General features: G+C 39.3%; 1 protein-coding gene across 4 annotated transcripts in view; it reads right to left on the bottom strand.

Moving 5' to 3' along the window:
• The window catches only part of cep192 (centrosomal protein 192), a 43464-nt gene extending 18393 nt beyond the window's left edge, over window positions 1-25071 (bottom strand). Inside the window, exons 1-23 of one of the 4 annotated variants that reach the window (XM_062539655.1) lie at window positions 24991-25071; window positions 22924-23097; window positions 22179-22283; window positions 18761-18876; window positions 17867-17976; window positions 16814-16946; window positions 16139-16365; window positions 14738-15017; window positions 14450-14602; window positions 12109-12173; window positions 11465-11677; window positions 10967-11102; window positions 10322-10413; window positions 9103-9961; window positions 8738-8861; window positions 7436-7580; window positions 5747-6521; window positions 5227-5375; window positions 4904-5134; window positions 4147-4272; window positions 3869-3982; window positions 2494-2557; window positions 52-191 (exon numbers count right to left, since the gene is read on the bottom strand). In XM_062539655.1, coding sequence (XP_062395639.1) covers window positions 52-191; window positions 2494-2557; window positions 3869-3982; window positions 4147-4272; window positions 4904-5134; window positions 5227-5375; window positions 5747-6521; window positions 7436-7580; window positions 8738-8861; window positions 9103-9961; window positions 10322-10413; window positions 10967-11102; window positions 11465-11677; window positions 12109-12173; window positions 14450-14602; window positions 14738-15017; window positions 16139-16365; window positions 16814-16946; window positions 17867-17976; window positions 18761-18876; window positions 22179-22283; window positions 22924-23063 — 4497 coding nt within the window. In that variant the 5' untranslated portion in view covers window positions 23064-23097; window positions 24991-25071. Of the gene's footprint in view, window positions 1-51; window positions 192-2493; window positions 2558-3868; window positions 3983-4146; window positions 4273-4903; window positions 5135-5226; window positions 5376-5746; window positions 6522-7435; window positions 7581-8737; window positions 8862-9102; window positions 9962-10321; window positions 10414-10966; window positions 11103-11464; window positions 11678-12108; window positions 12174-14449; window positions 14603-14737; window positions 15018-16138; window positions 16366-16813; window positions 16947-17866; window positions 17977-18760; window positions 18877-22178; window positions 22284-22923; window positions 23098-24460; window positions 24541-24990 lie in introns of those variants that run through there. The other 3 variants (XM_062539657.1, XM_062539658.1, XM_062539656.1) reach the window with 3 other exon arrangements.
• Between the last annotated feature and the right edge of the window lie 97 nt (window positions 25072-25168).

The following is a 25168-nucleotide window of genomic DNA, read 5'->3' as shown; positions in this document are numbered from 1 at the left end:
TTATAACAACTTAAAGAAGTCAGCTACTAAAGCACCATCATGTCTCTGTACCTGTAAATGTCTTGGGGCATGCACTCGAGCGGTTCCAGATCTTGCCTTGAGCCCAACACTCTGGATCACACGACTAGGTCCAGGGCTGTCCACTTCAATATCAATACGTGCTGTCAATTCATCAGCAGGCCCTAGTTCTCCTGAGAAAGTTGATTGAATGTTATTTGTTTATAAGCTTCAAGATGCTTTAAAGAGCCAACAGCCTGAACCTCCTAAACAAAGCAGTAATGGTCACAGTAACAAGGAAAAACAAGTAGCTGAGATAGAGAGAAAGAAAAGAGGGAGGAGCAAGTGGAAAGAGGGGGATCACAGAGAAATAAATGAAGGCACATCAATTCATACATTGGTCAGGCTAACACATAGTATGCACGCGACGATATGTATCTATATGTAAGATTAGTGGGTTACTATGAGATTACGGAAGTAAAAAGATTAGCAGGGCTTTTAAGTAGATAGTCACGTTTACATGGACACTTTTGATCCACTTAGAAACTGAACAACGGCTCGATCGGAATAAATTCTCATATAAACAATCACCTCGGACCAAATATACCTGATTCGATCAGAATTGTAATGGGAATGAAAGGTGTGGTGTAGTCAGTTTGTATTCCAATTGTACAGCCATGTATACGGTTAATCGGATTGCCTGCTGTATCTTCTCAAGGAAAAGTAGGCAACAACGGGCTGGCTATTCGATCAAAGAATCTAAAGCACTTGAGAGCACCTGATCGGAATAGATGTAAACAGAAGGCACACATTTTTCAACTGAAATAGTTTAATCGAAATGACCCACCCCCCCAAAAAAGTCCATGTAAGTGTGCCTAGTCGTGACAATGACTGCATTTATTATGACCGCCGCTAGCATAGCTAGCAAAGCGGTCATATAGTTGTTGTCAAAGTTTTTTTTTTCTTCTTCTTTTTTCCCCCATCAATTTTTGGTCAACGATTCCCAGGACACCGTAACACCAAGGCACATGAAACTTGGTGGGCATGTAGCCCCAGTAGACTTATTTAGAAAAATTTCGTTTTGTCCCCGGGGGTCACTCCACCCCCGCGCTGCCCCCGCCGGAAGCCCAAAAACAATTTTTCCTACATAACTACCTGAACCGTGGCACCGAGGATGACGAAATGTTTATGGTAAGTTGGTCTCGAAAGCCTGCATCAACTTAGCTTATAACCAGTCATTGATATTTGCACCCCCATGGTAAAAATTGAAAATGCAATGTAATATTGCTTTAATTGCCCCTATCTTCAAATGAGATGTTATGAACTGCACCACATTTCACATGTATGATTAACCAGACACCCTCTGGGAGTATGCCAAGTTTTGTGGAATTTCATCCATGGGGGGCTATAAAATAAATGGATTTATGTGTACATTCAGGACTGTATACCCATCGGCCTGTAGATGGTAGTATTAAGCGAAGGGTTGCTCTGGGTGCTGGTTGCTACGGTCACACACACACACACACACACACACACACACAAACAAACATGCAGGAACACACACACACACACACACAAACACACACACACACACACACACACACACACACACACACACACACACACAGACAAGCACAGGCACATACACACACACATAAATACACACACAGACACATACCTACACACACACTCACCCGCACACACACACAAAAAATTACACAAACACATGCACAAACACGCCCACACACACACCTTTGAGTACATTTTGTGAGATGCAGCACTGTGTGAGACTACCGGAGCTGAGAAGTGTATGTGTGATGTACTATAGCCTGTGTGTGTGTGTGGGTGCGTTTCTGTGTGCCCGTGTGTGTGTTTGCATGTGTGTATGTGTGTTTGTACATGTTCTGTGTGTATTCTGTGTGTGTTCTCTCTTTCTCTCTCTCTCTTTGTGGGTGTATCTGTGTGTGTGTGTGTGTGCACGCGCACGCATGTGTGTATGTGCGTGTGTGTGATCTGATATTGGAGTGACAGTGACGGCAGAGAACATAGTGAACATATACACATAAAACACACACAAAAGCAGACAAGCACACACACACACACACACACACACACACACACACACACACACACACACACACACACACACACACACACACACACACACACACACACACACACACACACAGAGAAGCACTCGTACACAAAAGCAAGCGCACACATACACACACTCATTTACATACATAAAAGCAGTAGGGGATGGAGTAGGCGATGGAAACAAAAGCGTGATTGATATTTGCTCAGAGAATGTCCAAGACTGAGCGGCGGTCATATTGTGTATCGCTTTGCGGTACATCTAGTTCATTTTGCAAGAGAAAAGGCGTGCACACAATAATGCAAAATGACATGACATCTTACCAGAAATAAGTAGCTGTATAAAATCTCTCTCAAAGGACAGAAATAAAGATGCACTAAAGTAAAAGAGTATTGCTGTACCTGTGGTGGACATGTACTTCTGTGGTGCATGAAAATGGACCCATATCATGAAAACCCCAGGATTCTAAAGTCACACAAAGACATTCAAAGACATAATGAGAAATTTAAAATGAATCATCGACTAGGGTTCCTAATCATGACTTCAATTGGTTGCTATGTATGAAATGAGTGTAATTTCTAAACCTGTAAAGGTGCAGTCAGTGATGCAGAGAGGCAAAAAACATGCAGCGGAATTTCCCCCACCAAGTCTATTACATACATCAGGACACCTCAAAGGCTGTTATCTTGTTCCTGTTGCAACTATGTAGGGAATGGCCATGTCTTTATAGCACATAAAGTAAACAGTTTAAAAGAAGCCAACTTGTTCAGTTTGTTGTTCTACTTTCTTTGGTCCTGACCATGGATAGGTTACTTGTAGTTGACTCCATTGTTGCGAAGCCTGCTTCCTTCTACCGTTGTTTACTATACAAGGGTTTCTATGCAATGGCAAGGAAAAAACGTGTGTGCGCAACTATGGGGCAGGAAGCACCATAGAACAGCACAGAGCAGCACGAAAAGGGGTTTTAGTGTTGTAAACTGCACCAACTGAAACAGCGATGATTAGAGAACTTTGATAATGGAGAAGTACTGTCTACCAATTTTCTTTGTGAATGAATAATGTACCATAAATAAATAAATGTTCTTCCTTAAAATACAGGTGTCATAAGTATTCACATCCCTATGTTAAATTCCAATAGAGGCAGACAGATATGTTTTAAAGGCCAGACCAGAGACGGATGAAAAAGGATCTTTGGCCAGACGTTTCATGGATCCAGGATACTGTACATCCTGATATTCCCTTGGTCTTTGGAATTACAATCACAACACATACCCCTCACTATACCTAGAGATTAGCATGGTGTTTTTTTTTCTTTTCCGGTTAGCCTATTAGCTGGTTTGATGCTCATTGAGCTCAACGCAAATCAAACGAGCTAATAGGCTAACGGAAAACATACCCCTGTATTTTAAGGAAGCGCATATATTTATCTGTATACCTCTTTTTAGTCAACTTTAGCATGGGTTCAATAACGTATGAGCCTAACTGTATATCCTTAGAAAATGGCTGTCTCATGTAACATTGTTATTTGTATACTTGGTACTTTGTAACTATACAAATCACTACATGTACTAGAATACGAGCTGAGATCAGTTGCGTTGTTGTTGTTTTTTTTCTTAATCAGACAGGGTAGCAGTTTTCAGATCACGTCATCATTCCAGATTTGTATATGCTTAAAAAAAAATCACTGTCTCATTTTACATTGGTGTTTGTAACTAAACAACATGGTAGGTGGGAGATTATAAAGACTTCATGTAAATGTGCACACATGATACTTACATCTCCATTGCTAGCATGTAGCACATAATTGACAACAGATGGAGTAGTCCTATTAGCTGCTTCCTCAACAACTGAACTCTTGGAGAAAGTGAAGCAGCGCCAAGAAGTAGCATTCTGGAAAGAAGATGACAGGATACAGCAGAAATTTCATTTGAAATAAATGATAGGTTAGGACCAGTACGAAGGAAAATACATTTTTATGGTCTTAAATAATTCCCAATATTTTTTTGGTCATATTAAGAGGTAGCTAATTCAAAATAAATCAAAGCTCGACTCACAGCACTCATGAACAGACGAATGGGAACTATAGCATGGGTCCTGTTGAGGAGTCTCAGAGGAAGGGCTTTGGAGCTGCCAGCTGGGAGGTCTCCAAAGTCCAGACAACCTGATTTACCTATTTCTACCTGCCAAGAGTAAAAATAAATAAATAAAATAAGAAAAATCATGCATGCCTGCAATCAAGCGTCATCATGTACACAATAATTTCCAGTGTATTAGCCGCATTGTGTATAAACCGCAGGGCAGTGTTTTATGCAAGTTAAAAAAAACAAACCATATTGATACCATATTATCTGCCCCCATGTATTAACCTCATAGATTAAGACATTTTGCAAAATCAATGCATAAACCTCATCCAATTCGGGGCCCAGCAGCTTTTTTCGTGAAAAGACGTTTACTAGCGCAGCCAGATGGTATATTCATATATACAGTAATCACTGTAGCTGTGCAACCAGATGATATATTCAAGGGTAATGTCCAGGGTAACGCCCAAGCTTCCACGAAGAATAGGATTTGATTAAGTTGAGGCAACAATTCAGTATAAGATGACAATTTTCTTAAAGGCTACTCAGAGTAGCGAAAAAAAAATGTTATTTTTTATTTTACTGTCTATGGAGAAAAACAAGTGAGTCTGAAAGCCATTGGACCCGGAAAGAGATTTATTATTATTACGTCGTCATTACTTAATAACCGCATAGGGAAATTACAGTACTACATTTTACTGTAAACAAACATACAATCAGTATGTACACTTACCTCCACAGCAGGATTCTCTGCCACACCACCAAATAATATGCGCTTGGAAAACAACTTGGCTCTAGTCACAGTCTCTGGCTCAGCTGAGGCTGGCCACGACTGCACATTAAGTGTGCACTGGTACACACCAGGTCGCGGTGCAATGAACAAGACCTTCTGTTCTTCAGTACTCTTTGGGCAGACAACAGTCTTATTCTTCACAACTATCCATTGGTAAGGGATCAAATCCACCTGTAAAAGAAAGTCATCATCATCCATCATCATCATCATCATCATCATCATCAATCAATCAATATATCAAATCTAGAACTTCTGTGCCTTACCTGTTCCCCATCAATAGACAGACTGGAAATGGAGATGCTGACCTGCAGCCAACGATCCGTAGGGTTGAATATGCTAAGGGGTATCTGTGAGGCAATTCCCACACAGCAAGGACTGGGGAATTTAAGTTCATCGGGCACAACCACAGAGGCTGGATAACAGATGGATCAGACAATTTGTCAGAAAACAACAACAGTAAAACACCACATTTCACCTGTCTGTATACAAAATCTGTCTGTCCATATGTGTAACCTATAACATGTATGTCTGTCCGTACAATACAACTGAAAAGTTAGTCATTTTTCTCTCATCATTGTGCACACCAATACTCCACAAAAAAAACAGCATAAGAAGAACAGCCGCGAATGATGACATTTAACAACACCTTAGTGAATCTGCTAATGAGTTTTTGTGGGACCGTCTTAGATTGAGGCCCGATAATATTAATTATCCATAAACTACACATTTTGTGAAGTTCTCCAGAAACAAGTCATGCAAACAGCAAAATGCAAAATGTCTCACCTTCAAGATCTGTGAAGTCTATGGGTCCCCACTGTGTAATACCTTGCTGACTGCAAGTTTTGCTGAAACACTGGCGGGGGTTCTGAATTTGGGCACAGTTGAGATACCCCCCAGGTAGGCCAGGTAACATGGGATAGATAGCACCATGCCCTCCACTTAAATGATTAGACATGTGTGGGGGCACCTCTCCATCCAAATATTGCTGCGCTGAGTGAGTACTGAAGACGGCACCTCTTGAAAGAGGAACTGCTGCTGTTCGTGGGGCATCCATCAACGCAACATGGGAGGTATAGTTAGCAACGGGAGGAGCATACCGCAGATCAGATGTCATGTAGGCAGAGGATGTAGGGGCAGACTGCATACCAAGGCCAGAAATACCAAGCCAATGCGGAGAGACAATGGATCTCGGATCTGTGCCAGTGATGCCTCCTTGCTGGTGTTGGATGTTGAGGTTACTAGTGTAGCCTGAATCACCAACATATGCACAGTGGCGAATCTCAGAGCAGTTCTTGGTTGGCCTACTGTCTGGTGGAAAGTCTTTAGTCCCTTGATGGAAATTACAGCCATTCTGACTGTATGCTCCCTGACCATAGATCTGTTGCGTAGGATCCGAAGTTTTGAACTGAGTGTGATTTGGGCTCATGGATGGCTCAAGACAGTTTCCAGAAGAATCTTGGAAAACGCCTGCCCAGTCTTTTCTCAATTTCACTCCCTCTTCCTCAGGGGTTGGGCTGGCCCTAATGATGGTGGTGCTGAGTTCCATACTGGTGTTTTTCTAAAGTAAAAAAAAAGAAAAAGCAGTTAAGGTTAACCAGCTAAACTACCAACTATGCAATGCTTTATCTTTTAAAACAAGACATTGTTAGAAGTAACCATTAAATATCAATATACATGAGTTTCTGTACATTTCTTTACTCATTATGGTGAGTAGACCTCACTCTGACCCTCTGTATACAGGTTGCAAGTAAACAGTACATGATATACTTGCATTAAGCACAGGTATATTTGTTTACTTACAGTATATCTACATTGATGGAAACATTAGTCTTCAAAGAATGTGTTAAATAAATGTAATAATTAACACACTGGTGGTATAACTGATACTGTAATGTCACTGCGAAGGTCACATTCGCAAAGTAAGTTCCAGGAATGTAACAGTTCAGAAATTGTCAAAACGAACCATCAAAATTACTAGTATATGGGCCTACATTTCAGCCTTCAAAGGAATGAAGCAGAAATGATTACCCGTGTTCAGACAGTTTATCTAATCAATTTTGAATGGCTATTCAGTTAGATTCTAATCTTCGGATCAGTTTCATTCTGATCATGGTGCTTTTATGAGTATTTTTTTTTTTATTCCAATTCCAATTCTAATCGGATTAAATGTGAGCATGTAAACCCACTTTCTCAGCAAACAAAATATTTTATCCCCCTTAGCCTCTAATAAATAATGAAAATACTGTGGAATAATGAATCATATACTTATACAATAAGGTGAAAATTGTATTACAATTCCCGAAAACCTTATTATAAAAATCTAACTGCTTGAAATCAGTCAAGACACCATCAAAAGCCTCGAGCTCTATGAGCATATCAAGAAAGAAAAAAAAGGAGGGGACTGGGACAAGCTTTTTAATTCTATTGTTTTGCCCAAGACACAGCAAGTTGTTCAAAGAACAACAAATCTACCTTTTGATCTGGAGTACCATGACCATCATTGATGGAGAGGTAAGTAAGTCGGCTCATGCTGAGGTTGGACATTTGTGGCTCTGGAAAGGGAGTATTTCTGGGGCAGGTCTTCAGGAGGTCCTCTGATGACTCATATGATGAAACTCTAAAACACATGTAAGAATATGTATCTATATGTTTGTTTGCTTGATTACTTAAAGTTTACTTGACATGGACATTGCACGTTAATATATGTAATATGAATATGCCAGAATTAGCCAAAATTGCTATTTTACAGCTGTTGTCCATGGGCCAGTGATAAAATGTCAGATACACCGAACAGAAAATGCATATCATGATTTATGATAGTAAATCGTAAATGTTAAAAGGACACAAACATCATAAAACAAGCAATAATAATATACTGATTTGTCTACTGTGACAGTCTTACAATGGAGTGTCGAGTACATGTACCGAGTAGTTTTGATACGTGAAAGCATTCCTGAGATATGATTTACATCCTGTTTCCAACTTTGGCCTGTCAGTGGCGTTAGAGCGCTCGAGGTGCCAACATGAGCTAGGTGAATTTAATCATGATAATGTCCCCAATCAGTGTGCCAAATTGCACAACCTTTTACCAGATGGTTCTATGGGCTGCCATAGGCCATAATGGGATGGGAAAGCGTACAAACACAATGGGTGCCTACAAAGCTTCTCTGCTTGGTCCCCAATAAGATAGGGAATTTAAGAAGAACCATAGTGTGCTGCTTAGGCCCTCAATTATTTGCTACAGTATATCTGGTTTGCCTGTGTAAAAATCCCTTCAACACGAGCTGTTTGAAATTCATTTTTCTGAGATGTCATCGGTGCACTGCAGAGTTCCCAAATCTTTCAATATCAATTTCAAGGACTTCTAGACCCATTTCTCTTAAATTCAAGATACCTTGTTCTTAAATACAGAACAAGGTTAATTGCTGTTACAGCTGTTATACTGTTACAACTTTTAAAATGAGAGTTACAAGACTTTACAGAAGCTCAGAGACAACAATGACAGAGAGGCTTGAATGTATACTTAACATTTCTGCCACAACATCTTTGCATCATTTTACAATAATCATCATGGCCTATGTAGTATTTGCCTTTCAGAACCCCAACTTTCTGAAGCAGAAATCCTGCCATAATGTCGACTGCTTATGTTGTTCATAATCTGTCTTATATCATAGTAGTGTGGATCATGTTATAGTGTGGATATGTTGAAAAGGGCCATCACTTGATTTTCACAGGAGAGAAAGAATGTATCGTCTATACACCTGTAAGACTTACCCCTCTTTGGTGTGGATAGAGGTCTGGCTAGGGCTTGAGTGGGTCAGAGGAGAAGTGGAGGGCCTAAAGGAAGACTGTGCATGCATTGGAGCGTTGAGCTCAGGAGAGGACTTCAATGCATCTGCTAGAGACACAAAATTACATAATGGCATTAGACAAAGATCAAAATGTTATGCTCAGATGTAAAATAACAGTTTTCATATACTATATGCTACTGAAGCACCACTTTCTTATTTTACCATTATTAAAGTATGGTGTGTCAATGTAGTCACGACAACTAAAAGACATGACAGGATTTCGGTGTTACATTATAGCTGGTTGACAAGGTTTCTAGATTTATTTTTAGTACAACAGCTGGTCATTACCTTCTGCAGATCCCCGACTGTCCAAAGCTGGAGTGCTGCAGACGTGAGAGGAAACTTCTCGGAGTTTCACAGTAGCATCATTCTTGCTCCTATCTGTAGCAGGGTCTGTAGCTACCTCTGATTTGGCTGATCCGGGTTTGCATTCTGCCAAAAGTTTAGATTTGACAGTGGACCCTCCAGTGTTTGGCAAGTCACAATTCAAGGAACTTGACATTTTCAATGCAGTTGGTAATTCCTTAGGTTGAGAAATAACAACATTCCTTCCATCCGACTGAGAAGTTGTCAGATTATATAGGCTTTCTTCTGTCCCATCAGATGATATAGATAAAATCCTCGAAGAAAATGTTCTAGTCCGCTCATTGAATGGGTTTTCAGCCTCAGTAGAATTCCTAGTCGCAGCTTCGAGATCATTTTCAAAAGGAGGTTCAACTATCCCATGGGAGATATCCCGGCCATTAGTCAAACCAAGAAAGTCGACACAGGACGGGGAACTATATACATCGCCGTCACTGGCTGAAAGTTCAACTCTCTTCAAATATTTCTCCATATCAAATGCACTAATATTACCTACAATATTTGTCTTGGCTGCCGCAGTCCTGCTGCTAGGATCAGGCAAAATGCTGGCATCTTGGTCATCCTTTGTTGTCTGTTTAACCTTGAAGTGACTCTTCTGAGACAGCTCAATAATCATAGCAGCAAGCTGGGCTGGATCAGAACTGACGGAGGCATTTGCAATTGCAGAAGCAATTGTGCTAATGCTTAGCTGTACATCATTAGGGCTCTCCGGCAAGTCTGTTCTTAAAACTGTGGTCTCCTTAGAATTGCAATCCTTTCCCAGCATTACCGTGTCATTGAAACCCTAGAGGTTAAAAACAATGTTGTTTGTAACTTTAATGCCTGCTTTTGAACTTGGAGACATTCAGAATGAAGGTCAAGTCATCGGTGAGAGGCAATCCCTAAAATGTGCTCCACATATCAACACAGAATAGACTCCAATTACACTAGCACTTCAGTTTAGGATTTGTACCAGTCTAACAGAAAACACTTGTAAACTAAAATTATCATTCAAAGGTACAGTCTGCTGGGATTTAGCAAATTACAATATTACTACACATAACAAATAAAACTGGGAAATTGGATTTCTGTACTTGGACTTGCAGTGTGAACATCTATTCTTTATTAACTTCACAAGCAGATGACGTGGTCTTCATAAGCCTACCTTTAAACTGCCCTTGTCCGTTAGTGCAGATTGGACATCAATTTCGGTTATGGTTCTGTCAACATTGTCCTCCAGGGTTTTCTCCAAGTCTTCTATGCTTACATGAGGTAAAGTTTATGAGTAAATAATGATAAAATTATGATAAAATTACCTTTCTGTTATACAACTCCTTTACCTAATGCTGAATCATATGCAAGTGTGCAAAGAGAGAAGAAATTTGTCAGGGCAAGCGGGAAAAAAAAGAAACTGGACAAAAATTTAAGTGGCTTGGGACAGACAACCAAATGTACCTATCCATTTATCTTTCAGCAAAAATATTGTTTTGTTGAGGAGAGAGGAGCATTTAAAAAAATACTAATATTCCTTGCAATTTTCTGGTGCATGTTTATACAAAGTTGAAAAGGCTCAGCAATAAAACAACATACCAGGCAAAAGGTTTTGTATGACAATGATGAGACAAGTAGGACTGATTGGACAATATAATTTTGTGAACTGGCACGGAATACCTTAACCTGTATACCTTCAGCATAGACATCTTAACAACTGAGGGACTATTGTATTGTTTAGTCACGAACAAGAAGAACTTGGGGGGCAAAACATTGCTTGATGGATTATAGATTTACAACAGATCACCTAATATCCCACCTGCATTCATTGGCTCATCACTAAGAAGAATAGTTTCACTGTGGAAAGAGCTGCCCCTGGAGGAAAAATCTGAAGGTCGTATTAGAGCAAAGGGCTCCCTCTTCTCTGGAGATGTTATGATGTAACCAAATGAGGGCTAGAAATGCAGGAGAAAAGAAATAATCAAGCACTTCATCCCAACCGACCAGCATGAAAAACAACCACATGAAAATACCAACAAGATGTGGCAAAAAGTTCTGGTGGAGATATCACTTTTTAGTAATACCTACACAGAATGGTGATGTGTGTCTAAACCAGCCATCACAAAAAATAGACAACTTCATATGAAACAAAAGTGGCCCCTTTTAATGAATGCGTCTGAAATGTAAGTCAGGCATATTCGTTTTAAAGTAGATCATCATGTTAGTGTAAGGTTTTTGCAATACTCTTGCATTTAAAACATGAGTAGAGCCACAATCATACAAATATTGGTTGTAACAGACAACAGGAAAAACACACCCGTTTAACAGTGTCCTCTTCATTCCCAAGGCATCCTAAGGCTTCTGATCTCTGCTGGAAGAATTCTCCCAAAGACAGCCGCTGATAACTATGATTTCCTTTCTCAAAGTCAGAAGAGATTTGGGAAGCCCTCATGAGAATATGACTACTTGTTGGCAGCTTCCAGGAAGAATCTCCCATACCCAAGCTACCATTAGCCTCCATTTGCTCCTCCTAGGGGAATAAAGCATTGCGTTTCCCAAATGTACAGTACAAGACATACCTAGAGACACACACACATTTCAACTAAATAATTGTCCTACACCACATTTCACATTGTTGTAAAAAAAATCCATGTTACAGTAGATCATTGAAAACATAAAGCAGGGCAAAAACACAACTAATCTTAACTAACAATAATGAAAGTATTGTTATAATACTCACAAAAATACATAACATTTCCACAGCATTTATATGGGGCAGGAGTTTATTTCACTGTAAGGGTCTTACATATTGGCAATTATAAAGGGACTTCAATTTGTTGAAGTCTCTGCCATTACTGTAAGTTTTACAGTATTTCTGTAATAATACTTGCAACAATATTAATAAATCTACCTGTAAAAAACAACACTCTAATTGAGTGTCAAAATTAAGGAGATGCAGACCTGAATGAATTGGTGTTCTTTATCAAACACTTCTTGGTCCTCTGTGATTTTTTCAATGGCATTACCTAAGTGCAAAGATCACATTGGTCAATATCAACAATAAAAATAAAATAAATATAAAGTAACATTTGGGCCCCGAGTTTGGCGATAACGTATCACCAGCAAGTAGAAATTGCCAACGGGAAGGTGTAATCAAACACAATATTTAAGCAGGTTGAACCAGGCTGACGTTGATTAATAAAGATCTGGTTAAAGAGACCCTATGCAACTTTTTCATAGTCATAAAATCGCTTAGAAATCGTTGTTTTGCTTGACTGACCAGTTTTATCGAAAACAGTACAGTAATTTCCCACATATAAGCCGCATTATGTATAAGCCGCAGGACAGTGTTTTATGCAAGTGAAAAGAAACAAAACCATATTAACACCATATTAACTGCCCCCCTGTATTAACCTCATAGTGGAAGAAATTTAGCAAAATCAATGTATAAGCCACGGCTAATAGTCGGGAAATTACGGTAATATTTCCTCCCGCCCCCAGTGTCCCTATACGCTATTGCAACTTCGCAGTTTGTTCAGGAGACGATCGTTCCCTGTTTACATCTGGAAGGCTGAGACGCATAAAGAACAAGAAGAACCACGCTTGCAATTTATATATTTATATATAGCCTATATATGTGTAAATATACACGCTAAAGCTGTCGGGGAAGCTCTGCAGAGAAATATGCAAGCAAAAAACGAGCGAAAATGAAAAACGAAACCGAAACTTAAGATGAAATCGCCAATCCTGCATAGTTTCTCTTTAAAGCCGGCCAATAGCTGTGTTGAGCTATACCTTTAAATGGAACATGTCAGGCGAGATTATAGTAGCCTTGTATTTCTTCTGATCTTCCAAACAATTAAATTCATGAAAACCTAAAAACATGGCTGTAGTTTTTCAGGCCTGTTTTGATTTTTGCTTTGCAGACTTGAGTCGCGCTGAATCACATTTGATCTCCAATGGATTTCCCGATGGGATAGCCTAGGCTACTCTATGATACTGGCAAAAATGTTGGCTGTGACGTTAGTGCTGGAGATAATGGCTGCTATCGCTCACTGCCTCAATTTTACTCCTTTTTCACCTTTCTAGTAGCCTAGAAATCTAGACGCCCCTAGCGGCAGCAAATGTAATTTGGCTGGCGGGGCAGTCTAGGCACGATCCATAGAGCCAGGGAGCTGAGAACTCGAAAAAATCAGCGGGCCAATCACAGCGTGTATAGAGTCGGTGGGTGGGCTTAACATAATGGTGACTGACATGCGACCAGAAGTTGCGACAGAAACGCATCCTGTTATTTGAAAACAAGAAGATGATTCGTTTGGCGTTATCCTATTGCGTGGAGAGGGAAGGTTACGCATCCTGCTACTTGAAAACAAGAAGATGATTCGTTTAGCGTTATCCTATTGCGGGGAGGGAATTTGAAAGACAACTGTTTATCCCACCCCTCCGATTGAGCCCTGTCTACGGTGAGTGTCCAGACCCTACATCTTGATGTGGGTCTGGCTCGTCAGGCTTGGTCAGGCTCGTCAGGCTTTCTAGTGTTATTTGCACACTTTGTCATTGTGTCAAGAGCCGAACAACTAAATAAGGGTGATTGAGTTTTCCATACCGCTGAAAAGACAGTAGCTTCTCAATTTTTAAGATGTGGGTATGTTAAGCTCTTTAGCGATCTCCAAAGCCATTAGCTGTATGATGGCTCTGGTAAGGGGCTTTCAGTCATTACATTTTTCAGTCAGAAATCCACTCCAATCCAAATCTCATCAATCTGTTGGAAACGGACGCTTTTAGGATCACGGAACTTGGTGATGGTTTTAATATGGCCTTTCTGGGCTCGCCATCACATTAATGATAATATTTTACAATTGGTATCATCACTCCTTCTCAATTGTTGGTTAGCTTGACCTACTTTTGAACCACTTTGTTTGAGATGCTTTTTTTTTGTCTCTCCATCATTCAGGCTTGTACCACTGTAGTATTGTGGCTGTTCAGTTAATATCACACACTTGTTACAAAATTCCAATATGGCACAATCTAAAGGTTTTTCCTTTTTTGTGTCTTGGCCCTTAATATAAAACAACCCCACATTTTTTGATTAAAAAAATAATAATAATTAAAAAAACACTTGTCTTATATTCCGGCCAACACAGCATTTGCCGATAGACATAGCTTGACATAGCTTTTCCTGAACTTCCCATATCACAGGAGACCTTTAAAACGCCTGAGCGAGAGAAAAGTCTTCATGAAATGGAAACACTGTGCGAAACTCGGGCCCTTTTTACATTTTAGTTAAAATGTCTTTACTTACTGCCAGAGACAAAGTCTTCTTTTTGAAACTGGCTGCTTAGTTCCTTAGATGGATTGCTTTCTAACTCCTTTTCAAATGAGGAGTAGTAGGCCAAATCTGTCACCCATTTCCCCTCTTCATTCTGGTACACAACACTCGGTTTTTCATCTTCATCTAAAACACAAAAAGGAAATTACAAATGAGACCTTTATGCAAGCATTCTTCTTGATTATTAGGGTCATCTGAGAAATACGTCATACTCTTTAAGAAGATCATACATTGTTGCTTCTAATCTTATTGAGATTTAACCTTGGTGGAAGTCCATATCCTCAGGGAAGTTGCTCCAACTTCCAGCCTCCTCATCATGAAAACTTTGAGAGAGATATTTGGGATCCAATGAGGGATCTTCAGAATCCTCCCTACTTCCTTGCAGAGGTTCAAGGAATACACAGGACACCCCAGAGGCACTTCTGGGATTCCCCTCTCTGACCGATAGTTCATCCACCACATGCGTGTTCTGGAGCACCTTAGAGAGGTGGAAACTACTGAGGTTGCCGTTTGACATGAAGGCTGTGCTGTCCCTTGTATCCTGCATTCCAACAATAACAAAAAAAAACTAGTTAATGTGTGTGTGTGTTGCTTCTACAGCAAACAGCATTGTTTGCTGTAGAAGATTCTCACTAACACTTTTTGCCAAATATGCAATCCATGATTTTAATCTTTACATTTGTTTACATTACTTTACATTTGTTCATCAAGTTTCTCTTTACAGTCCTTCACACATGGACACTAAAGCCAATTATAATATCAACTCTGTGGTCAACTCCACCTGTAAAACACGCAAATAGTGAAGCTACGGTTTGTTGGTGAATTCAGTGAAGTTTCTTCCTTCTTAACAAAAAAATCTCAAAAATACAGCACAGTTACCAGACCAGCATATATTGAAGACAGTGGAATACATATCTGGTTTCTCCCAAAGCACTTGTAGTGGTATTACAATTATAATGCTATCAAAATGTCACCATGAAATGAAAACAAAATGAAAACAATTAGGCTACAGCAGGATATAACTGTAGTGTTGTGTTCCTTAAAGAGGATATTGAATGGATTAATTGAGTATTATACTGTGCTCTCTGATGTTAGAATAGTATATGTTCAACTTGAAAAATAAACTCAATTGCAATTGTACAAGCCCCATTAAAACCTTATATTTAGGCTGGGTATTGAAATGGTCCTTTTGACTAAATGGCACCCTCTTTGGCAACCCCAATTGAATTTCAATGACTTTGCGATATTTGACATCACAAGTAGGCTTTTTTCTAATTCACCTAAGTTCAAGATTTTCATATGAAGGAGGGCACAACCATGCCTCATGTTAATGATAGCTCTTTGGTTATGCACAACCTCTCCTAATTCATCAAAACTAAGACAAAAAATATTTCCATTCTACGTCACCTTTAGGTGCTGCAACAATTAGCTTTACTCATAATCATCAACGGAACAGGTTACAACAGACTTGATAGCGGTGCATACATTAATGAAAAAAATCTATTAGTTGCAATCAAAGGACATAGGGCGCTACACTAGAATCTTTGGTTGCAATCTATAGAAAACTATTTTTACGCTTATTAATGGAGCGTAGCCTAGTTGCTAGACATGGTTCATGTGAGTAAGACGTTTAACAATAGTGTACTATTACATGCAAATCACCTTAAAGGTATTTAAGTGAGTTCTTGCACCATCCTCAGGTATACTGGCTGTGGGCAAAAAAGCAGAGGAGAATAGATGGTGTTCATTGCTGTCTGCGCCCATGCCATCCACAATGTCTATAACCCTCTCATTGTTGGTAGGTCTGTCAGAAGGAGATTGAGGATGGGTGGTGATGCCTTCATTAATATTTTCCTCATTCTCATTACTACCTTCTCTTCCAACTGCACCTGCAAGGATTGGCAAAATGTTAGTGGCAGAATGTTATCATTTATGTTATCAGAATGTTATATATACCATACCCTAAATACCTGATACGATGAATACACTCTAGGTGGCAGAGGATCTGTTAAACACTGGGCTCTTAGCAGAGGTATGTGTCCTACAGAGTGCCATTCTAGCTTGAATTGTGTATTCTCTTGTCTTCCCCATGTTGGACAGTGACTAGCACATTTTACATCGGTGTCATTTTGTAGGGGTGGCAATAATTATGGATTGTGGAGGGAGGGGAGAAGAGAAGAGAAGAGAAGAGAAGAGAAGAGAAGAGAAGAGAAGAGAAGAGAAGAGAAGAGAAGAGAAGAGAAGAGAAGAGAAGAGAAGAGAAGAGAAGAGAAGAGAAGAGAAGAGAAGAGAAGAGAATTCAACTTTGGAGAACATCTGGAAATCATCTGCATTCACCCGTCACTGGTGGTGTGATGGTCTGGTCCTCCTCAAAGTATCTGTGTTCACTTTCCAAGCTCTTAAGCAGTGGCACGTTACTCCCTCCGCCTTCTAATCCAGGCCTGAAGTTGAATCGCTTGCACTCCCCTTCCTTAAGAGACACAAAAGTCCAGCCGGAAATGTCAACTTAACCTTAAAGTTATGTCAATTCACCAGTCATTTGTTTCACCTTATAAATCAACCTAATAAATGTGGAGGTGATAATACGAATAGCGATGATATGAATAATTACATCAGATGATACTGCCATCTTAGGGTTAATGAAGAATGACAACATTTCATAATAATTATATCATGTATTATGTAATAATATATTTTTCTTCTCTCCCCCATGAGATGCTTACAACTCTATCTTTGAGGAAAATACTCTCTTTTGCTACAGACAAATCATTTAGGCCTACCATTTAAATTAAAAAAACAAAAGTTTCACAACCACTTTGTGAGTTTCACAACCACTGATTTTTACCGGTTGACAAGAAGATTTCCATACTAATTGTTGACTAGACATCCATTCTGGTGCTAACACTACAAGCAATGCTTGACTGTAAAATGCAAAAATCTGCAACATTTCAGCAACACTTTACAAACGAAACACATGGGTCTCTAATGGACCTTTCCAGTCTGTCAATCAGATGAATCTAAAAACCAATCAAACTGTCAATTTTCCTGAAACTCCTCCTTTTATCCTTCAAACAGACAGTGGTGGTGTGTGTAGATATCAGTCACAGGAGGGCAATAATCAGCTAAGCTAACAACCTACAGAAGTACAAGTTAAAGGGGTGATAGAATGGATGAACAGAGCATTTTATCTTGTTCTGTGATGTACACAGAAGATATGCAACTTAGGTCAGTCCAAGAAATGCTCAGATGTTACCTCACAAGCCCAGTTACAAGTAATGAATTGGATGCATAATTATTACTTAATTTTCTCCTTAATATTCAAATAGAGGTTTAGAGCAAAAGATGTGAAAAGAGACACAGACAGACAGACAGACAGACAGACAGACTCACTGCTGAGATGCCCAGGCCCTCTACTTGTCCTCTCTGCATAGCTGAGGGCACGATCGTGTCAAAGTACAGTTGCAGCTCATCTTGAAGGTTTTCAGCATCAATATCCTCATCTAAATAAAATGTTAATGTACAGACGATAATAGATTTTGTGGTATTCTATTTCCTTTAATTCAAATTACCCACTACTACCTATTTTGATTACTTCTGTTGATTGCCAATTGAACGTCCGTGTACCATCATTCCCTGGTAATCTAATATTGCATGAGATGGTAGTAGTAGGCCTATGTATTGTTATGCTAAGGTCTCCGTTTTCACTAACTTGAATGTCAGTACTCAGTTGTAAGTCACTTTGGATTGAAGCACCAGGGGAAAAAAGTAATAAAAGTGTAAATAAGGGGAAAACCCCATATGTGACCCTGCAAAGCAAAATCAGTAGCTTGTCGCACAATACTATTTTGAGAAAATCCACAATAAACAAACTTCTGGGTTAAAATGTTGAATTTCACGTTTTGGCATAATTCGACAGTACACAGTCTACAGTTTCACATCGTGAACTCATTTCACAGAAAAACATATGTTTTGACTGTTCAACCCGGTGAAGATTCAAAACATTAGCAGTCATTCCCGTTGTCCACGCCGCTTCAAACGTTGATTTCTCCTCTTCTGGCATATTGTGACGGGACAACCATGTCAACTTTGGATGCGGTTATCTTAGCGATCGTTTCTGTAATACCTTCGATATACATATCGTTGCAAAGCTTAGTTTATGGTCGTTCATGTGAGCACAGCACAATAACTTAATTTTGTAGATTTTACCAAAGCGACTGGTTTGGCTTTGCAGGGTCACATATTACCATGTTTATATTAATGAAGGCAAGAAGCAAGATAGCAGACCTGACAGTCCTGTGGTGGAGATTCCAGATTTTGATTTTGATTCTGATTCTTCAAGATTGACTTTTACCAGCATATCTGAGAAACATTTATCAGCAAAGAAGTTCTCTGCATCACCTCTGCGAAACAGAAGGGATAAAATAGGTAAGAAGATTAAAAGAATATGAAGATAGAATTACAAATATCTAGCCGAATTACAGAATGAGGCATGAATGTTTTGGGTGGTAAGTGAAAATAAATACATTCTGACATTTGATAACAAATCACATATTTACACAGCAAATTACACTATATGTAAGGGATAACGGCCGACGAGGTGACCGGTTCGATGGAAATAATGGCTAGGTGGAGGTCTAGAACTCCGGCGACGTGCGAAGCACGGAGACGGAGTTACCTCCGCCGTGCCATTATTTCCATCGAACCGGTCGACCTCGAAGGCCGTTATCCCGCTTATCTCCCGTTTGTATTCATGACCTGTATATTTAGAACATAGTTTTATTCCACCGTTGCGTCCGTTAACATCGCTAAAACTGTCTTGACTGTGGGACTACTTTCCGCCACATATCAATTTTCTACTTGCAGGACAAAACTGCCGTTACTAGTTCTAAATGGATGGTTGCTATGGCCAAAAGCCAGTCGTTAGTTCTAAATGGCTGGTTGCTACGGCCAAAAGCCAGTCGTTAGTTCTATCTCTCCCGTTGTCAAGCGGGCATATCCCAGGATTCTGATTAACTTTAACTTTGAAAGATCGCTACTTTTATAGCTTACATGGCATCCAACTAGCTACAATCCACCTCCGTCATATGCTACAATGTTACTATGGTTCTGCACGTCTATATTTCAGCTTGGATGCAACGTGACAGTTCTTTAAAACTTCGCAACGAGTTTGGCGAATTAATATTCAAGTGTGATACGGGAACTACTTCAGAGGTAGCAGGTTATACGAAGTTAATGGCCACCCCATCAGCCAATCAGAGAAGAGAATTCCATTGTTGAGGGAGATAATGCCAAAAGTATTCGCTCACCTACCTTGGCACACATATGAACTTCAGTCACATCCCATCCTTAATCCATAGGGTTTATTTTGACGTCGGTCCACTCTTTGCAGCTATAACAGCTTCAACTCTTCTGGGAAGACTTTCCACAAGGTTTAGGAGTGTGTTTATGGGATTTTTTTACCACTCTTTCAGAAGTGCATTTGTGAGGTCACACACTGATGTTTGAAGAGGCGACTGGCTCTCAGGACCAGCTCTAATTCATCCCAAAGGTGTTCTACTGGGTTGAGGTCAGGACTAGTCAAGTTCATCCACACCAATATCTGTCATCCATGCCTTTATGGACCTTGCTTTGTTCACTGGTGCAGAGTCACGTTGGAACAGGAAGTGGCCATCCCCAAACTTCCCACAAAGTTGGGAGCATGGAATCGTCCAAAATCTCTGGGTTAATGCTGAAGCATTCAGAGTTACTTTCATTGGAACTAAGGGACCAAGCCCAGCTCAGGGATGACCCGTTCCTGTTCCAACATGACTGTGGACCAGTGCACAAAGCAAGGACCCTAAAGGAATGGATGACAGACTTTGGTGTGGATGAACTTCACTGGCCTGCGCTGAGTCCTGACCATAACCCAATAGAACACCATTCGGATGAATTAGAATGGATCGTGAGAGCCAGTCGCCTCGTCCAACATCAGTGTGTTACCTCACAAATGCGCTTCTGAAAGAATGGTCAAACATTCTCCTAAACCTTGTGGAAAGTCTACCCAGAAGAGTTGAAGCTGTTATAGCTGCAAAAGGTGGATCGACGTCATAATAAACCCTATGGATTAAGGATGAGATGTGACTGAAGTTCATATGTGAGTCAAGGTAGGCGAGCGAATACTTTTGGCAATATAGTGTATATAGGTAAATCTGAGAATTGAGTGTAAAGGTTAAAGGGTACAGTCTTGTTGCCCAAGTAAACTAAAGCTATGGAATACTAAGCAGAATGTAAACTTCTAATGTTAATACTGTAATATGAACATTCAAGGACACACAAAGACAAGACACACTGCTTTGCACAGCATTGTCTGCCCCACCTAAAATCCACAGAATTGTAGCAGCAGGTTGGTTGCCAACGACATTAAACTACACTGAACAAGTGAAGCAAACAAAAATAATCTTTGCAGTAAATAAAACACTGCAGCTGAGCTTACACTGCAAGATGATCAGCGAATGTATACCTTTGAGTACGCACTTATTATTTGCAAATACCTGTGTATCAGGCTTGTGCAAAATTCAGAATTTATTGAATCAATTCAGTTCTTGAATTTGAATTGAATTTGAATTGAGGTCAAAAACAGGACGCAGAATTACAATTCAGATTTGAATTAAAAGAAGTAGAATTGAAATTCAATTAAACTCGAATAAATTCATACACAATTTTAATTTAAGGGTAGTGTTTAACAACAAAGTTTCTCAGTATGTCAGATATGATTGCATCAAACACATTTATAACTTAGAGGGCATCGAATGGATGAATTGAGTATTGCACTGTGTTCTCTGATGTTAAAATAGTGCATTCAACTTTGATTTGAAAAAAAAAAAGAAAAAACTACATTTCAATTTTATAAGCCCAATAAAACCTTATATCTAGGCTGGGTATTGAAATGGCGCCCTCTTTCGCAACCACAATTGAACTTCAATGGCTTTGCGATATCTGACATCACAAGCAGGCTTTATTCTATTTTGCCCATTTCTTAGTGGCTATTTCTAAGTTCAAGATTTTCATATGAAGGAGGGCACATCCATGCCTCATGATCATGATAGCTTTTTGGTTATGCACAACCTCTCCTAATTTATGAAAACCAAGACAAAAAACATTTCCATTCTATGTCTCCTTTAAAACAATAACCATTTACATTTCCAAGGTAACCTTCCCAAAACTGAATGTATGTGGGATTCAGCATTTTTTCTGTTCCAATTCAACTTCTTATGGGGCAGTCAATTCAATTCCAATTTCAATTCATGAATTGAATAGAGGCCAATTCTAAAATTCAGAATTTTGCACAAGCCTGCTGTGTACTACAAAGTAACTGATAAATTAAGATAATCTCAGCTAAGCAGCTAAAGCTCAGCTCTTACAAGTTTGCCAACCCAGCAGGCTGCTGTTTTGGGGTTGTTGGGGTTAGATCCAATCAGAAACAGAGCAGGGTCAGGAGCTGACAGAATACAGGTGGTGAGGGGAAAAAAACATGGGCAAACCACAAAGTTCTGACTGAGAAATGTCTAACGGGAATATGGCTGTAGCATTTATGTCTAAGCCAGTACTTTGTCTCATATTTCCTAATGTTTCCTATCATATTATGGTCATTGAGATTGACTGATTGATACCGTTAGCCTAATTTTGAGCAAGAAGTGAAATTCTTCAGCGGGTGAATACTCACAAGTCATCCTTGAAGCTTAGAGCAAATCTTTGCTTCTCCTCAGATTTCAGAGTCTGTTCAAGAGAGAATTTATCTTCTAGGTAAGATGCTTGAGTATCTGTTATTCTGGAAAAAACAATGATGGAGATGGAAATGTTTAACTAGAAACACGTATCTAACTAGCATTAAATGCGTATCACACATGTCCTAGTGCTGTGAAATCATATAAAATGTGATGCAATCTTGAAACTGAGGCTTTTTTTTTACTTTACTATTCATATATATATATTCAGATATTATAGACTGACTGTGTCCTCGCATAATGTGTGATGTAATTAGTATCATTTGATCTCCTCTACCTACTTTTTCTACCACTTTATCCTCCTACCACACTTTGACTAGTAGTTATAATGTCTGCACTCGTATCCTCTAGTAATAGTATTGACAAATGCAGTAGTCATTTCAGGCTAAGGTCTCCCCTGTAACGTACAGCTCCTCTGTAAGTCACTTTGGATAAAAATGTCTGCTAAATGAATAAATATCTTATAAATCATTGTCACCCCTCTTCTAATGTTGTGTAGCCTAAGTGTTTGCTTTGTGTTTTGTATCAGTGTGTTTGTGTTAACGCTTAAACTATGCATTGGGCATTGCATTCTGGTTTATTTATTCTTTAAAGCAATTTGTGACTCCTGTCTGTGAAAATCTAATCATGAATAAAATCATTATTTAGAGTCAAATCACACATTAATACGTTATTATAGTCTACCTGTTCACTCTTATTTTAGACACAGTGGAGGCAGCAACAGGTATCCCTAATGTAGAGCCAAGTGTCAAGTTCTCCAAGGAGGACTCATTTGAGAGAAGGCTGGGAAAAGACTCATCCACAATATTTCTGACATTCTCCATCAGGTCAGCCTCAGTTTAACAGTCAGAAGAAGAACTGCAAAGATATAAGGAAGGGGAAAGACATTCATATCACTTAGACATTACAATACTGGTGCTGATAAAGCACGGCTAAAAAAAAAAGGTTAACTGGTTTCATTTTTAAAGTTCAGTCAGAACCAAAAGAATAAAAACTAATTTCGTATTTCAAAATATGTAGTTCATATTTCATTTCAACATCCAATAGGTTTTATTTATATGTAGGTGTGGCTCTGTTCTTGGTCCTCCCTGTCCTTCTATACTGATAGCCTAAGGACCAATTCACATCAGAATTGACTGCATTCCTGACAAAAAAAAACATTTTGATGGTAAAGTCTCAATTGAAACATCCCATAACGGCCTTTAATTTAAAGGTTTCAGAATGCCATACATGCAAAGCATGGCCAGCTACAGAGAAGGAGTGGCAGACAGCGTGATATCGCTTATAGGCTACCAGAGACTGTTTTTGAGTCACATCATTGCAAATTTCATATGATGATGCATCATTTCACAAAATGATGGTTTATCTTCTGATTCTTCTCTATCAACTTATTCAACAGGCTAAACAAAATGCCTTAACTCAAAAATGCTGTCAGGCAATACGTCATTTAGATCTGTAAAAAAAAAAAAAAATTCACATGCAGCTATTCTCACCATGCAGACATCAACATTTATCATAGTATAATATCCATTGTTACATTTAACTAATGTAATGATCATAAACTGAGTCGCTTTAAAAGTGTCTGCCAAATATCATAGCCTAACCCATTAAACAGGATGGTGAAGATCAGGTAGCAATGTGCGAGATATGATAAGTTTGTTGTACAGTAGGCTACAGCCCGACTTCTATTTTGAGGACATGTTTCAAAGTGGTCACATGCGCAACAAAATACCACATACTGCGTCACTATCAGCCAGCACTGAATGAACAACAACTGGTTTTCATTCAGACCATTTTGTTGCCTACTGGAACTTGAAGCTGAAGTGAGCTGAAGTGATTAGCGGCTCCGAGGTAAACGGAACGCGGCATAGAACCCCACCATAATGCTTTGACATACATCTATATTATCTAGCCTAACATTACAAAAAATATCGGTAATATATGTTAACGTAAGTTTACAGATTACAGAAATAATCACTTCAAGTTACCACTTAGATGTATGTTACTTTAAATTACGCAAAACATGTGTTTGCGTCCTTTAGTTGAAGTTAGCCATATCGACAACTAACGATGGAATTAAAGTTCCCATGTCATCAAAAATGTACGTTATTCATGAGCAAGCGAACTCTTAACGTTTACCAAAGTACCCCCACAATGTCACGGTAGCAATTATCGTCCTAAATACTGAAACAGTCTATGAACAGAACTCAAACAACGTTACCCTGAGTGTGGCTAATTTTAGCCACGTAAACGTTCTTAATTCGAAACAACAAACTTCAGGATGCCCGTCTTTGTCCATACACAGATAGCACTAGCGTCCTACGTTAACATAAGACACCCCTCTGCTTGCAAAAGTGTTTAAAACAAACAAACAAACAAACAAACAAACAAACAACAAACACATTCAACAGCTAAGAGACTGTAAACTTCAGTCACCTCAAGTAAACTAAGAAGCTGCAATCCCGAGTCCCCCTCATTTAGATCCATTGATTGATTGATTGATAAGATTGATTGAAGAACACTTTCGAGAGGTTAGATTTCATGACTTGATGTGTACATATCACTAACGTTAGTTTCTATCATGCCACAGCGCTAGCTGGTAATGGATAGGCCTCCAGGATGAAGTTATACGTTAACGTTTAACAAGGACTTCCCTTTTACTACAACGTTTAACTACTAAATGTTTGCATTAGGAAATTATATTACGAGAATAATCTGAATCAACCCCGTCCATCTCTCCCAGAAACTTACCATGTTCTTGAAAATACCAAGATGTATGTTTATTTTTTGCTTGCGACATGAGATGATTAGGCTGCCTAAACTAAGTAAATGCGCCCGCCTAAAACCTCACACTATGGAGGCGGGGCCTCTTTGAGTCAATGGCCAATGGATGGATACACATGGACATTAAGTAGCGTTCAAGACAACT

The sequence above is a fragment of the Sardina pilchardus genome, chromosome 6 (genome assembly GCF_963854185.1).
Source record: "Sardina pilchardus chromosome 6, fSarPil1.1, whole genome shotgun sequence".
NCBI lineage: Eukaryota > Metazoa > Chordata > Actinopteri > Clupeiformes > Clupeidae > Sardina > Sardina pilchardus.
This window is presented reverse-complemented; position numbering and strand designations above follow the sequence as displayed.